The 12,673-nt window shown below is 36.0% G+C and overlaps 1 protein-coding gene across 1 annotated transcript in view; it reads left to right on the forward strand.

The window, feature by feature from the left end:
• HERC5 (HECT and RLD domain containing E3 ubiquitin protein ligase 5) overlaps nucleotides 1–12,673 on the forward strand; it is a 47,051-nt gene that overhangs the window by 7,860 nt on the left and 26,518 nt on the right. The window contains exons 7-13 of the mRNA XM_037141066.2: nucleotides 2,181–2,326; nucleotides 3,858–3,934; nucleotides 4,630–4,733; nucleotides 6,021–6,080; nucleotides 7,805–7,898; nucleotides 10,645–10,831; nucleotides 12,000–12,154. Of these exons, the coding sequence (XP_036996961.2) occupies nucleotides 2,181–2,326; nucleotides 3,858–3,934; nucleotides 4,630–4,733; nucleotides 6,021–6,080; nucleotides 7,805–7,898; nucleotides 10,645–10,831; nucleotides 12,000–12,154 (823 nt within the window). The remainder of the gene's footprint in view (nucleotides 1–2,180; nucleotides 2,327–3,857; nucleotides 3,935–4,629; nucleotides 4,734–6,020; nucleotides 6,081–7,804; nucleotides 7,899–10,644; nucleotides 10,832–11,999; nucleotides 12,155–12,673) is intronic.

Consider the following 12,673-nt stretch of genomic DNA (forward strand, 5'->3'; position numbering starts at 1 on the left):
TTGTTGTTAAGTCTTTTTTTTTCATTGTATTTTTTTCCATTGCCATTTAGTCCCCTTACACCCCCCTCACCCCCAGCAAGCACCACAGAGCTGCCCATGTCCATGAGTCCTTTCTCCTAAGATGCCCCTTCAGTGAAATACTTTTGTATCTGTTCAAATGCATTTTGTCTTTAAGAAAAATATCATTTATTTAGAAAAAATAAACTAACAAAATAAAAACAGATTTACAGATAGGGAACAGATTGTCAGCTCTTAGAGAGGAATGGGGCTTGGGAGCCAGTTAAAAAAGGTGAAGATATTAAGCAAAAACCCTCATAGATACAGTCAACAGCTTGGTGATTATCAGAGGGAAAGGGGGTTGGGGGAAATGTGGGAGAGAACAAAAGTGAGATAAATGGTGATGGAAGGAGATTTGACTTGGAGTGGTGAACGCACAATATAATATACAGATGATGTGTTACCGAATGTATCCTAGAAACCTATATGATTTTAACCAATGTTACTTTAATGAATTGAATTAAAAAATAAAGCATGAATCTCAAACGATCATCCATTAATGTTATCACTTTCTCGCAACCCCTCAGGGGTCACATACTTCATTACCATAATTCTTTCAGAGTGATCACCTTAAAGTCAAAGACAAAGTCATTGTTGGTTTGAGTGAAATATTGAGAAGCTTGACTTTCACAGCTTTTTTAAAACAAAAGAAAAACTTACTCAAACTCCTTGGGTTATATAATTATTTTTTCCCTTGAACATCATTCAGTCCACTTCTCACCAGTGGGGTGTTGGTTCTTGGAGTTAAGAAATATTTTTACCCAGATACAACTATTCTTTTGAGCAGTTTTGGTGTTTTTTTTGTTACTAACCACAACCAAATTCAGACTGTACTGAATTTTAGGTTCATTTGTTTGCTTACTCACCTTTTGCTATTAAACTGGTATATGTACTTTCAGTCTACAGAAATAGACTCATGATCTCAGAGTGAAATTACAGAAATGAATATTATGAAGGTAGACCACAAATTATCAGGATGGCATAATTCTCTGCATTCACCGAGGTCTGCATTATCCAAAGAAACTATTATCCAAATCACCACACTGGATTTTTCATAACACACCTTCTTTTGTTCCAAGAGAAGTTGTCACATTAGAGATGTCTTAATGCAAACCAGGGCAGCATCCCTACTAACACAGAAGAATTCACTGGAAAGACAGAACTTACTGAAAGCTGTCATACACATGGTCACATTTATTACAGGAAGAAGGCATATAACCAAATTAATATAACCAAAGGAAGAGATGCATATGCATAGACAGAGCCTAGGAGGGGTCCAAATAAGGAACTTCAGGCATCTGTTCCCCTTGACAGTGTTAACCTTCTCCCAGCCTGATACATGACAATCAATGTGTAGAGTATTGCCAACCAGGAAAGCTCACCAAAAATCTAAAGTTGTTATTGCAGTTTCATTGCTTAGTTGTGATTGATGGAGTCATGTCTAGGTGGAGTTCAAATTCCAGTCTCTCCCTCCCTTGTTAAGTTTGCCTTATGTGCAACCAGAAGGGCCCTCCATGAGCCATCTGGGTAAACTATTGAGTGTGGTCTCAGGGGCCTGCCAGGAATAGTAAAGATATACCTGTCACTTGGCTAATTCTAAGGATTTAGAGGTTTCCTCTGAGGCACTGTGGACAAAGGCTGAACCTTATTACTCTTTTTGAGTAAGACCAAATTCTATACAATGGGAGAGACCATTGAACAAAGTTGTAAGAAAATCAGCGTAGTAAAATCTTTGGGAAATAGAGTAAAAACTCAGAGGATCACCTAATTCCATTTTCTAGGATGGAGAGAGGAGGGACTCAGGTGGCTTCCAAGAGGTGGGGACTCTCAAGCCAAGACTTAAAAAGGGAGAAAAAGGCAAAGGGAGATGCTTGTTCCTGATGAAGGGAATACCATTTGCCAAGGTGTAGTATCATGGTGTTGAGTGGACTTAGGGATTCCAAAGTCATCTCAACCACACATTGATGGTTTCTTAGTTTCCAGATGGCAATTTTCATGCATTGGCAGTTGGTTAACTAGTTTCATTCATTGGGTAACCTAATTTTGTCAGTTTATTGCATTGCTGTGAACTTTCATTGTGGATAATTGAGAACTGACCGTGTGTGTGTTTTTTTTTTTAATAGGTGGCACACACTTGCCTATGTTTCTGATTTGGGGAAGGTCTTTTCATTTGGTTCTGGAAAAGAAGGACAGCTGGGAAACGGTGGAACACATAACCAGCTTATACCACTTCCCATGAAACTGCCATCAAATGAAGAAATCAGATTTGGTAAATTTTATAGGAGCACATAATTTTAGCATTAAATATCTTTGTCAAGAAACTGTAATGTGGCAAGAAAAGAAATGTATGACTGTGAGGGAGTTTTTCTAGATATTGTTTTCATTTTTTTACTTAGAATTTAAAATATCCAGTCTTGCCCTGGCTGGTATAGCTCAGTGGATTGAGCGCGGGCCTGCAAACCAAACAGCCATATTCGATTCCCAGTCAGGGCATATGCCTGGGTTTTAGGCCATTTCCCAGTGGGGTACACATGGAAGGCAAGCATACATTGATATTTCTCTTCCTCTCTAAAGATAAATAAATAAAATCTTTAAAAAATAATAAAATATCCAGTCTAATTTATCAAGCCAAAATAACTTAGTTTCCTCTTACACCGTCAGATGAAGATTAATTTGCACTTAAAATGATACAACATAAAAATATAAACTACATGGATTCAGAAGCATATGTAGCCTCTGATTTCCAGTTTGCCGGGGGGGGGGGGGCTATTAATTTCATGGTGATTTGTTTTCTTACCTCGTTAAATTGACTCAATCATGTAAAATCCTCAACATGAGAGCAGCTGACATATGTGAGGTAACTGTGCTGAACACTTATACATGTGTTGTCTCACCTATCCTCGAACAGTTCAAGGAGATGTGTACTCTTCAGTCCCATTTTACTGGAGGGTGCATAGACTAAGAAAGCAAAGGGTTAGCCCGTAAGTGATTTGGCTGGATTTGAACTGTGTCCTGTGTAAGCTCAGAGCCTGAGCTGTGAAACCCTCTACTCTAGAAGTGCCTCAGGCCTTTATTGGCATGGCTCAGGTTGCCGGCTCCATTCCCAGTCAGGGCATGTGCCTGGGTTGTGGGCCTTGAGCCTCTTGTGCAGAGGCAGCCAATCACTGTTTCTTTCGCACATTGATGTTTCTCTCCCTTGCTTTCTCCCTCCCTTCCCTTCTTTCTAAACATAAATAAATAAAATCTTTAAAAAAACAAAGTTGTTCTTTGGAGCACTTTGGTTATTACTGTTTCTGAGTGTTTAGTGGTAATCTAAAATACCAGAATTCTCTCAGATCTCCTAGGAAAATGAACAGTAGGGTTATTTCCTTGAGCAGTGCATATATTTGATTTCTTATAACCATTTAACTTACATAGGCTTTTAAACTAACTTATTTACCTGCCTCACAGCTAATAGTCATTGATCAAATCTTGAGTTGTAGAATATAGGTTTTAGTAATAGAAGCCAAATTACACCAAGGAACAGTTAACTAATCAAATATTTTGTATTATGTACACTAAACTGATGTCACATATCAACCTTGTAAATCACCTGTTTGTCAATTAGACCTTATCCTGAAGTAGGTGTGTGAATGTATATATATGTATATATTTCTGCTTTATGGGTAGGAAGTGAGCTGAGTCTTTGCCTATCAGAAAGCTAAAAGGACTAAATTTTAAAATAATCTGAAGTTACATTGGGTGTGCATGTTTGTTTGTGTCAGATGACATTCTAAACTCTTTCTGTATGTCCCTTTCAGAAAGCTGTAACTCAGAAAAGGAGTTAATATTAATTGCTGGAGGGAGTCAAAGCATTTTGCTCTGGATGAAAAAAGAGGTAAAAAGATATCTCAAGAAATTCTGTAATTTGGTATTTTAAGTAAAACAGTTCCAGAATCCAAATTTGGTGAATTTCAAAATCATCATGTGTAACTAGGCTGACTTTGAGGAAATAGGCAAGGCATTACTGATCCTTTATTGTCTAAACTACATAAATACCCACAAGAGTCAGATTTGAACCTGGTAAATGTCTAATGAGAGAGAATTCCTTAGACTCTCCTTATTGTTTTGGGAGGTTCCCTGCTAAATGAATGGCATTTGGTCAGTGTTGCCATTCTAATGTAGCTCTGCCAGCCAGTACTGGAAAAGACCTGAGGTTCACAGGCTTATGAATAACGTCCTCGTCCTGCTTTATGAAGGCAGATGGAGTTCTTCCCACTTACACACACAGCCCTTTTTAGGACCTTTCCTTCCCCTCAGAGCTGTGATGTTCGTTTTAATCCAGTCATCTATAAAGTGCTGAGTGTTGGGACACTCAGAGAAATTTACTTTGGATCTAAATTTGGATCCAAATTGGCAACCAGGCAGATGATGGATTACTTATAGGTAGAATTTCACTTTATAGTTTCCCAGAGCTATGTTATCCGTCTATTTAAAAGTCAGTATTTTGGTCTATTCTTAGAATTTACCTTAAAGTTGGATTCCTGTTTCTGTTGTTTCTAAGTTATTTTTTACTTTCCTTGTTGTTTACAGAATCCCTATGTTAATCTGAGGAGGAAAATTCCCACACTGAATGAAGGGACTGTAAAGAGGTGGATTGCTGATGTGGGGACTAAGCAATGGCAAAATACAAAAAGGTACACTTCATGTGTCTGTCTGCTTATGCACTTCCCTAAAATTGTATCTCCCCCCGCCCATTCGTGCAGCACAATACATAGATATAAGATTTTGTGGTCTACTAAGTGGCCCATTAGCCTGAGATCTCCAGAGAAACAGAACCAATAAAGAATGTGTGTGTGGAGAGAGATTGTTTGTTTGTTTGATTGATTTTTTAAGGAATTGGCTCAGGGGATTAAAAGCCATAAGGCAGGCTAACAGGGGAGGCCCAGGGAGGAGCTAATATAGAGCTTGAGTCCCAAGGCAGTCTGGAGGCAGAGTTTCCTCTTTTCCAGGACCTTAACTTTTTCTCGTAAGGCCTTCAACTGATTGGATGTAGCACACCCACAGAGGAGAGCATAATTTGCTTTACTCAAAGTCTGCTGATTTAAATGTAATCTAATTTAATAGCTTTATAACAACATTTAATTTTTTTTATTGTTGACATTATTACAGTTGTCGCCCATTTTTCCTCCCTTGACCACCCTCCACCCAGCTCCCACCCCTTAGTTTGGTGTTTGAACAAATATCTGGGCACCGTTGCCTGGCCAAGTTGACACATACAATTAATCATCACAACAAGCATGTAATATCCACGAGAGCAGCTTTCTTTACTGCAGAACTTCTCTGGGCCTTTGATGTTTTTCTGTGTATTTTGACTATCTGAGAAGGAAGCACAGTTTACAGTTTTTCAGTCTTATTTGACCATAGGCCTCATATTCACAGCTGAACAACTCCTACACCTGTAAAGGTTATACTTAATTTTTACAAAAATGTTCTTTTTAGAGATATTTTAGGTATGGCTTTCTAATTCTGGAAAGTAGTTGTACAAAAAGTTTCATTATAATTTACTCAGCATAAACAATGAAGAACTATTTGTGCAATTACTAATAAGATGTAACTGAGCATACTCTTCCTCCCCCAATTTAATTTCTGGTAATTTTTTGGTTTCTGGTTCAGTAGAACAGAAATAAATATGGCTGGGAGAAGTTGGGTAAGATGAGAGTTTTTTATTTGTCAAAGAAAATACCTTAGGTCAAGCCTTTTCCTCTTTCCCTATGGCATCTCTGAATACATATCTTTTTATTTTCTATGTTTGCCACTGAAAATTTGAGATTTCATAAATGGAATGAACATTTAGATACCCAAAGCAATAACAAACAATTTTCAGAGAGAGGGAATCATAAGGTGTTTTATTTATCATGTCTCAGGTGATACGGAGGCATAATCATAATTTGTTTTAACCATTGTCTTATTCCTTAACATAGGGAAATCAGAGAGATATTCTCATCTCCTGCTTGTCTGACTGGAAGTTTTGTGAGGGAAAGGTAATATATATATAATATATGTAATGAATATAAAATCTTGTTAAAAATAGCTGTGACTATAGTTAATAATACTGTATTGTATATTTGAAAGTTCCTAAGACAGTAGATCTTAAAAATTATAAGGAGAAATTATAACTATTTGGTGATAGATGTTAACTAGACTTCTTGTTGTGATCATCTTGAAATATATACCTATATTGACTCATTATGTCATACACTTGAAACTAATACATGTCAATTATATCTCTATTTTAAAAGTACTATGGAAGATTGTAAAGAAATGGTTTGAGAATAAAATAACTACCTATGTGTTTATCACTTTAAAAATTACTGTTAATGATTATTATAGAAAATGTCAAAAACACAGTATTACACATACAAAAAAGTGAAAATCACCCATAATTCACCACCTAAGAGTAATAGGTAGTAGCATCTGTGTGTATATTTTTTTCTATGTAAATGTATTCTTATATAGAAATGGGATTATGTGGTGCTTTTTATGTTGTTTTACACTTAATATATTTATCTATTTCTTTATTATGTTCAATTTCCATATTCATTTCTTATAATACCATTTTTAAAATATTTTACTTATTTATTTTGGAGAGAGGGGAAGGGAGGCAGAGAGAGAGAGAGAAACATAATTTTGGTTGCCTCTTGCAAATGCCCCAACCGGACCAGCCCACAACCCAGGCATGTACCTTTACTGGGAATCAAACCCATGACCCCTTGCTTTGCAGGCCAGCACTCAACCAAATGAACCACATGGGTCAGGGTTCTGAAAACATCATTTTAATGACTGCATGGTATTTCATGGGAAGGACATCCAAATTTCCTTCTTGAAAGATACTAAGATTTCTTTGAGTTTTTAAATAATATCAAGGAAAAATGTTATAATTCTTTTTCTAAATATTTGTATAATTTTATTTGCAAGACTCTTTTTTAGACATTAAGTATATTACTTTACAAAGAATGTGTATTTTTAGGCAGTGATTATATTCAGTTCGTTATATCATTCATGGCTTAAAATATACATCATTAATAGTTTTTATTGGAATACAAATAATTTACTATTCAGAGATCTCTGGTTTTTTAATCTCCACTTTCACTTCATGTAACTGGGAGAAATGGCTTTTTTTTTCTCCCAGGAATAGGAAACCCTTTTCCTATTTTTCTGTGGCTTTTTTTTTACTATAAAATAATCTCGATCACTCATTTAAGATAATATCTGAATTAAAGTTGGATAGGATATATTGTTAATGCAGCCTTGATAGTTTTGGCATTTTAGAAGTAATCATGTTGTCAACTGTATATAAATTTTAAAGATTTTATTTATGTATGTTTAGAGATAGGAGAAAGGAAGGAGAAAGAGGGGGAGAAACATCAGTGTGTGGTTGCCTGTCAGGTGGCCTCCACTGGGGACCTGGCCTGCAACCCAGGCATGTGCCCTGACTGGGTGTCGAAAGGGCAACTCTCTGGTTTGCAGCCCGGGCTCAATCCACTGAGCCACACCAGCCAGGGCTGTTGTCAATTATATTTTTAATTGTATTTGTGTTTGGCCAAATTATTAGAGTTATTATAAAGTTGAGAAAAAAGTAACTTTATTGAAAAAGCAAACTTTAGAAAAAAACTTTATCTAGATATATAATCTAATAAAATATGTAATTTTGAATTGTTCTTTTTCATTTACTTATTCATTTATTTTTAAAATTTATCTTCAACAGAATAGCTCCAGCAATGATGTCTGTTCATTTGGACTTAAATAAAGCAAGAAATGCCTTTAAGGAGTTAACCCAGAAGGACTGTATTACCAACATGGTGGTATTCTTCACATTGTTTGGAAAGAAAATCACTAAAACAATTTTTTATAAGAACTAAGAATTTCAGAAGAAATATTTTGTTTTGAGAGACTGAGACCCTTCAGTATATCCGTGTTAAACTCAGCATTCAAATGTTTGCTCATGTAGGGCTAAATAGTTGGTATAGTAGTCATATAGGTTAAAAATAGTCTAAATAGTACACATATGCACATATTCTTGTAGAAGGAATTGTTTCAACTCAGGCTTTAGGAAGATGATTAAATGATTTGTTGAGATTGGTACACTAGAATAAGAGCATTTTATATGTGGTTATTTTCAACATAATTATAGAAATGAACACACTTTTTCTGATATAAACATCCTCTTTACCCAAAGACTGCCTGGATTCTTCCTCTCTGTTTTGTTCATTGCACCTTTTCTGTAGGTTTTAGAGTATTCTTATTCCTTTTGAGATTATAGCTTCTTTGTTTACTGCACTATCATTACTGTCTTCAGGTTTCCTACTTGCAGATGCTACAAACATACTTCCTTTATTAATTTAGCCTTTCTTGATTCAGCCTTTATTAATTTATTTCCCTGTTCTGTTGTGCTGGTTGATCTAGAGGTGGTACTTGGTATGGTCTTTTCTCAGTCTGTTTCTTTCAGCGTTCCCTTTTCTTTCTCTCTTCACTTCTTTTCTTCTGCCTTTCCCTTCCCCTTCTCCCCTTACTTAACCACTCTACTTACCTTCTTTCTGTCCCCTTCCCTTCTGTCCCTCCTTTCATCTTGTCTTCTGTTTCTATAGCTCTCATTCTCTTTTCCTCTGAATCTTGCTCTCATCTCCCTTTCTCCCTCTCATCTCCCTTACCTCCTTTGTTGCTCTGTCTGTGATAATTAGCATTCTGTATCTTAGCTGCCATTCTCCCTCACACCCATTCCTGTATCTTAGGGGAAGATGGAAGGTTCAGTTCTGTTAACTTTGTTTGACAGAACCATGCGCTATTAGGGATCTGAGGTACAATGGATCCCTAATTATGTATCTTTATCAGGACTGTACAGCACTTAATGTAAAGTATCACCAAAAATAGAAGGCCACTTCTGCATCTGTGAAGGGGAGAAGTTGGATCAGTTCATCACTAAGACTGATTATGCCTTGGTCGATCCAGAACAATATAAAGTGTAACTGACATAATCAAAAAGCAATCTTCCATTATTTCAAACAGGATAATTGGATCAGAAGATCTGTAATGGTTCTAATTTGAGATTTCTGTGATAGGGATTCGCAGACTTGGTGTTCATTCATCTATTTAGCAAACATTTGAATGTTTGCTGTGTGAAGGGCATTGTGATGAGTACTCCTGATGAACAATGAGAGATATGCTCCCTGTCCTTAGAAGGTCATCCCTTAGTTCAGCACACAGATGCGTTCATAGAGTTTTTAGTGGGAAGACTGGCTGTGTTTTATGTGCTGCTGTCTTCCCTCATGCCTAGCTTAGGATGTAGTGAGTATATAATAAATATTTTGGATGAGTTCAGTCAGTAGGGCAGTTGATAGTCAGCTCTACTTAGAGCGCTCATACAAGGTTCCCAGGGGATGTAGGAGTTTAACCAGGTGCCTACATGGGGAAGGGCATTTCTGGCAGTGAGGAAAGCTGGAGACTAAGGTATAGTGTGTGAAACAGTGTTACTGGCTTGAGAGCATCGCAACAGTTCTAAGTGGGGTGGCAGGTTTGGGGATGTGGCTCATCATGAGCAAAAAGGCAGGAAGGATGTGTGCCATAAAGACATTGTTAAATAGAGGTGTCAGGTATATGTAACTCCAAAGACTGAACCACAGAGTAGGAGCCCAGTATGTTTTGACAAGTAAAAGTGATTATAAATGTGAACATTTATAGATACCGTTTAGCTACTGTTACATAATTTAAAGACTAAGAACTAGGGCTTTGGAGTCAGATTCAGGAGAGATTCCCACTTAGTGGTGTGACCTTGATTGAGCAAGTTAATTTCTCTGAAATACAGATTTCTCATCTATTAAAGGGGGTTAACTGGTGTATTTAATCATATATAAATCATTTAGCATCTGACAAATACTCCAGAAATAACTAGCTTATCTTCTTAGTGGGGTTTTAAACAAATTACTTATATCATTTGAGCACATGTTATAAATAAAAATTCAGAATTGCATTTGAACTTTTCCTGAAAACTTGAATTCTGAATTGGGGAAACTAAGGAGATTGGAAATGCTCGAACTAGAGTTGGTGGTGAAAAGAGTTGGTGATGAGATCCTATGGGAAGATGATAGGAAACCATGTTGGTTTTTACTGCATTTGTTAACTTTTGTTTCTTTTTAGGTCTTATTTTTGTTTTGCTTTTGGGAGTTTTAACACACTCTTCCTCTCCTCTGTAAAAAAAAAAATGAGGTGTGATTGTGGAACCAGATGGTACAATGTAATATTTATTATTGGAAAGTCTGTTTAGTAGTTCTGAACCCACTGTTCCTCCACTGTAACTCTTGTACATGTAATTTCTTCTTTATCTCCTTCATGCACCCCCAGTAATTGAATGGGGACAATACTTGTCACATATCTACACCTCAGGTATTGGGAGACTAGGTAAGATGGGATGTAAACATGGGTTTTAGACTAAATGATTATTCCAGTTTCACAGTTCAATGAAACTTCAGATTCTACACTTTATTTACAGTGAATTGCACCCAGTTCCTTCTGTGTTTTGAGTGTCCTCTCCCTGATCCTTTTTGACTACAGATAACCACATGTCTCAGGGATAATCTGCTCAGATATCTTCCGTTTCCTTCACACCAAGAAGCTTTAGGAGTTTTCTTCCTTCTCCCAGAATGTCCCGTGATGCATGATTGTAACAACTGGGAGAACCTGGTGATTCCATTTGCAGAGGCCATTTGTAAGATGAGTGATAAATCTTCAGGGGCTATGGGTAAGATTGATGATGTACATGTGAAAACATTTGCCATTCTCTCATTGGAAAGATGTGCCTAGTTATAGCAAAACTTAGGTAGATATTAGAAACACATTCTTGGTTTTTTTTTTACCTCATATTCTTAGTGTATTCTAACGATGCTTTAATAATTACTCTGCTCATCCTAAATATATTTTGATTGTTTTAGTACTTTTTTAGAGTTCTTATAACAATCTGTGTGTGGCTTGGTCATGAGGTCCTTTTTCCTCAACTTTTCATTATGAAAAGTTTCATATCCAAAGGTTGGAGGTATATATAGTACAGTGAATACCCATATACCTCCTACCTGAGATTCAGCAACAATTAACGTGTTGCCATATGTGCTTTCTCTGTCCTTAAGTACAGGTTACATTTTTGCTGAACTGTTTGAAAGTAAATTGGTAACATCATGACATTTCACCTATAATATTTAATCATGCGTCATATAACAATATGGAAATCATCATTATCATACCTAGTAAAAAATAGCCATAATCCCATAATATCCAATATCCAGGCCATATTTAAATTTCTGCAAAAAGTATTTCAGAGACTTTTAAAAAATTCTAGGTCAGTTGCCCTGTAGGATGTCCCACCTATAAATTTGTCTGATTATTTCCTTCTTTGTGTTTCCAGTACATTGAAAGTTATTTCTAGGGGCTTGATTAGATTTAATGAGTTGTTGTTTTTTTTTACATAAATAGCATAATCAGCCAAAGTAAGTTATTCTTTTTTTTTGTTTTATAAAATCTAAACATTTTAAATGATGGAAAGCTAGTTTGAAACTTTGTTTTACAATGCCAAAGATGCTATTTAAGAGTTAAAAACTCATGCTGGGAGCACAAAAAGCAGACTTGTGTAACTAGGAATAGTTCTTAATCTAGTTTTTAATACAGTATGCTCTTCAATTTGGATAAAAATGTGACTGATGTCTGCTTTTTCACAGATTAATAGATTATGCTTCTAAGATCTGTTTTTTTAGGACAGTACATTCTAAACTTAATTGCAATCATTTTCTGGAAAAAGTATTACAAATGTGTTTTTGTAACTATTATATAGAAAAAAACATCAGTTTTGGACCACATTTTACCTTTAAGAATTCTAGAGAAATTTCATGCCAACATTTATTTACTTCTGTATCCCTCAGAGGAATATTGGGCATCTCTGCAAGAATGTGCCTTCATTAACCTGGTGCAGATGTTTAAAAGAGTCCTCACTGCTCTACTGTGTCACTGTACTGAAAGTGCGGAGAGTAACTGTCACATCAGAGTTCTCCTAGAAGTGTTGAAAAGGCTGTACCGGGTAAGGATTCACTCTTTTAGAAGCCTATATATCTCTATTTTGTAATAAAAATTCCCTTAGTTTTCAGCTAGCCTGAATCTTATGCAGATTGTTGAACATGAGGTTTATATTGCTATTTTTTAAATTTTGGTTTTTTTGTGTGTAAATGAAGTTGTACATCTAAAGGAGTGTACATGGTGTCTATAGACAGTTTGTAAAAGTAATAAAACAGACATCAGTGTAACTACTGCCCATGTTGAAAAAGAAAGCATTTCCAGTAATTTAAAAATGCCTGTGTATTTTTCTTTCAGCTTTCACCTCCTCATATCCTGGATTTTGGGTTAATCATTCCTTACCCTAATTTATTGTTTTATGACTATTTTGCTGTTTAATTCTGCTGTTTTTGAAGTTTATAGAGATGGAATACATGCTTCTTATGCATTTGTTTCACAGTTTCATCCAGATTAATACTTTGGCTACATTTCATTCATTTTCATTTTCACATTGTAGTCTGTTGTTTGAATCTACCATAATTATCCA

This window comes from Artibeus jamaicensis, unplaced genomic scaffold (genome assembly GCF_021234435.1).
Source record: "Artibeus jamaicensis isolate MK-2021 breed Jamaican fruit bat unplaced genomic scaffold, CSHL_Jam_final contig_452, whole genome shotgun sequence".
Taxonomy (NCBI): Eukaryota; Metazoa; Chordata; class Mammalia; order Chiroptera; family Phyllostomidae; genus Artibeus; species Artibeus jamaicensis.